At 45.3% G+C, this 3,419-nt stretch overlaps 1 protein-coding gene across 2 annotated transcripts in view; it reads right to left on the bottom strand.

Moving 5' to 3' along the window:
- Positions 1-310: 310 nt before the first annotated feature.
- The window catches only part of LOC113211124 (homeobox protein HMX3-like), a 54,488-nt gene continuing 51,379 nt past the window's right edge, over positions 311-3,419 (bottom strand). Inside the window, exons 2-4 of one of the 2 annotated variants that reach the window (XR_003303663.2) lie at positions 2,961-3,163; positions 2,022-2,131; positions 1,776-1,924 (exon numbers count right to left, since the gene is read on the bottom strand). Coding sequence is in view for 1 of the 2 variants with exons in the window: in XM_026429410.2 (XP_026285195.1) it covers positions 1,760-1,924; positions 2,961-3,163 (368 nt within the window). In the remaining variant the exon portion in view is untranslated. Of the gene's footprint in view, positions 1,925-2,021; positions 2,132-2,960; positions 3,164-3,419 lie in introns of both variants that reach the window. The other variant, XM_026429410.2, reaches the window with a different exon arrangement.

Here is a 3,419-nt window from a genome sequence, read left to right as displayed (position 1 = left end):
AAACGAAAATGTAAACTACGGCTGAGCCCTCCTCGGTCAGAAGGCGACTTGTCAATCCAGTCCGAAATGCTGGCAGAGAGGCCTCTGCCTCTTTATATCAAGTTTGTTTCGGGGGGTTGCTGGAGAGTTGGTTGCGCAATTATAATGCGACGATCTCTCTCACGTTATGTTTTACGATAGCTTTCCGTCTATATATAACCTTTTTATTTAGGGATATTTAGAAAGATGAAAAGTTCTCTTCGCGATCCTGGTGTCTATGATGTGGTTGGTATGTTGGAAGGGAAAGGGATATGGACTAGACTACCACAAGTTCATTTAGAGCAACGTATAATATTCCAATTGATCACAATAGTTGCAAGATCCTTCAACACGTATAAGTTATACACATTAAGCATTTGGTTTGATGGCAAAGGCAGGATCGCCGCTTAATAATACACAACGCAAATTATGCACAGAGTTAAAGATTACAATGAAATTTACAATGAGCTCGTTATTTGGCAAAAAATTACTTCAATAATAACGGTACTGACCAATTTGAGATGAAATAAATAATTAACAGAATTAATGATGAACAAACCGTAATTTGGATAATATGGGGCCAAGGGAAAAAATCACAGACGGTCAAAGTATTGAACCTAAAATACTAAAAAAACTAATCATTATACAAGTTCAAAAATTTGGACAGATAGCTTTAAATTGACCTTTTTGAGACCTAGTATCTCGGGAATCAGAAGAAACATTGGCGCCTTATAATCCAAGACGCCGAGCGTTGCGTATTAAATAAAATATCACAAGAGTTGGAATAACATCAACTCAAAATAGCTATGGACATGATCTGAAGCACCCTCTAAAAAGCAAACTGTTTGACAGCCTTCAAATCTAAGTCAAATGTACAGAATTAAGATTATAAATAAAGACATTTTAATGTGGGCTAAAAACTGTGCCGCTCTTTTGTACACATCGATGAATCCTATTTGTACAATATTCACTCTTTAGACATTATGTACATGGCAACGTAGACAAATAGGAACTAAATCTATAGGTGAGATCTACAAAAGTGTACAATACAACTGGTTCCATTTCATGTGAAAGTAAATTCGCGAACGGAAATACATCGATTCCCTGTTTTCTTTCGTCAAACAAAACTGTGCAGTCTTTGAAATACAGTGACAAACAAATATGTTTGTCCTGGAAAACTTAAAAATGACGGAAAAAAAACTGCAAGCAAATGGAACCACAGACGTGCGAAAGCGATTTCCTCCACCTGACTTATTACGGAAACCACGCCCTCACGTCTCTCGCTTGAGAACACCTGATGTAAGTAACGCATGGATTAAAATCCACCGCCGTTTACAGGAACAAAGTTACAAGGCGCCGCGGACACACCACATCCGCTACGACGACATTTTCTATACATAAACTTTATCATACAGATAGGGCTCGCGTGCAAGCACAACTCAGCTAAGATTTTTCACATAATTTTTGGTAAACAGGGCAAGTTTTCACAATATATATCTTTTTAAATACTTTTTTGGTAACTAATAGCGCACAAAAGCACCGACATCCTCGATCTCGAACACAAACTCATATTGTTCGCACCCTGCACACTTCTCTGGAGAGCGGCTGCCGGTGGCGCCCCCAGCGATCGCAAATCAAAGGAAGAGGGCGCACGGGCTCAGCAGAGGTGGGTGGCCACAGTAGGAATGTGGGACAGTCACTCGAGTTTCTTTTAGCACCACATTTCATCGACACACAATTATCACTTTTCGGGCACGGGGGGCTTCTCCTGAGGTTGCGCCTTCTTCTTCAGAACGCCCAGGCTGTGGACCTTTTCCAGGAAAGACTTGTGCGCCGTCAGCACCTTGGCTGACTCCACATCCTTCTTCAGTTCCTCCATGTCCCTCTTTAGTTTCGCCCGTCGATTCTGGAAAGGACAAAAAAAGGACACCAGTTAGTTCCTGATACAGTTGTCTCCTCCAAGGCCGCTAAAATCCTTCGAATCAATTTTATTGAGAACACACCGTGTATTTAGCGAGGATCGGTTTTCGACATTGGAAAATTAAAGGGAATCGGCAGCACATCTCTAAACCGTCGACTAGAGAATCTCTCGCTTTTGTTTGGCCCGCCGATTCTGGAAACAAGATGAGACTATTAGGAAATATGTTTGACAGTTGAAATCCGCTCTCTCGCTAAATCCACGTCGAAACGCGAGAGGCAGGCGTAGGCAAAAACGGAACAGCTGATGCTCGCGAGCACAAGCGTCAGCTTCCCCAAAAGACGAGAACGACCAGAGGGAAAAAATGCAGGAGGAAGCCATTCGAGTGTGAAGAGATTCCGCCTCAAAGCATGACACGGCGAGTTACATAATCACTTCAATGCTGTGTCTCGACCCGTTTGGAAATCGAACACTTCTCTAGGTCTTAAAAGAAACAATCACAGTCGACATCAAAGTACAATTAAAATACATAGCAGGCGGCTGATATCAGTATGAATGTCTGCAAACAGGCCGTTGAACTTTGGTGCGTATGAGTCAAAAACGGACAAAAGCACACCGGAAACTTAAGTGTGTGAACGTCGCACTTTGGTAGGTGTGTTAACACCATTCGTACACATGGAGGCACAAGTGTGTGAATTTTCAAGGAAAACTTCACACCATTGCTCTCTTAAGTGTACGAATGGCACCTACCGCCCGTTTGCACTAGCCGTAATTGCCTGCCCATTTTCAGTTAGACTGCACAGAGTGCACAGGTGCGGGTGGATTGGATTGCCTACTCAATCGGGCCGTAAGGCGCGATGGCCAGAGAGGACTCGCACACGTAGAAATGTATACGAGTCAGCTGCCAGTCGTCACAAAGCATTACTGGACTGGGAGCACGCTATGGTCTTTGGTTCGTTCCTCCGTGCCTCTGTTCCCTCTCTCTCTCTCTCTTTCTCTCACACGCACTCTCGCTCTCACTCACCTGGAACCACGTGATGACCTGCGCGTTGGAGAGGCCTAGCCCGGCTGCGATCTCGTCCCTATCAGCGGGGCTCAGGTACTTTTGGTAGAGGAACCTCTTCTCCAACTCGAAGATTTGGTGGTTGGTGAAGGCGGTGCGTGACTTCCTCTTCTTCTTCGGCTGCTGCCTCGAGTTGAACAGGTTGAGATGACTCCCGGAACCCTCTGCAACACAAAACAAAGGGCGACGTTACAAACGGATCCGTCGAAACTCAAGAAACGACATCCACATGCAGACATGCTTCCTCCTCGTGGCAAGGTTTTGCCGAGGTTCTGCCTCGCGGGGAGGGGGGAGGCGCCAGCAGAGCAGCAGCAGAAGCGCTCTGTCCCGTGATTTGCACGTTTAACGGTGGCTGGGTCCGCCGACCCTGAGCGCACCCGGCATTTTGGGTTGAGGGGAAAAGGGGAGACCGGGGGGGGG

This window comes from Frankliniella occidentalis, unplaced genomic scaffold (assembly GCF_000697945.3).
Source record: "Frankliniella occidentalis isolate FOCC.00 unplaced genomic scaffold, Focc_3.1 Scaffold66, whole genome shotgun sequence".
Lineage (NCBI taxonomy): Eukaryota > Metazoa > Arthropoda > Insecta > Thysanoptera > Thripidae > Frankliniella > Frankliniella occidentalis.
This window is presented reverse-complemented; position numbering and strand designations above follow the sequence as displayed.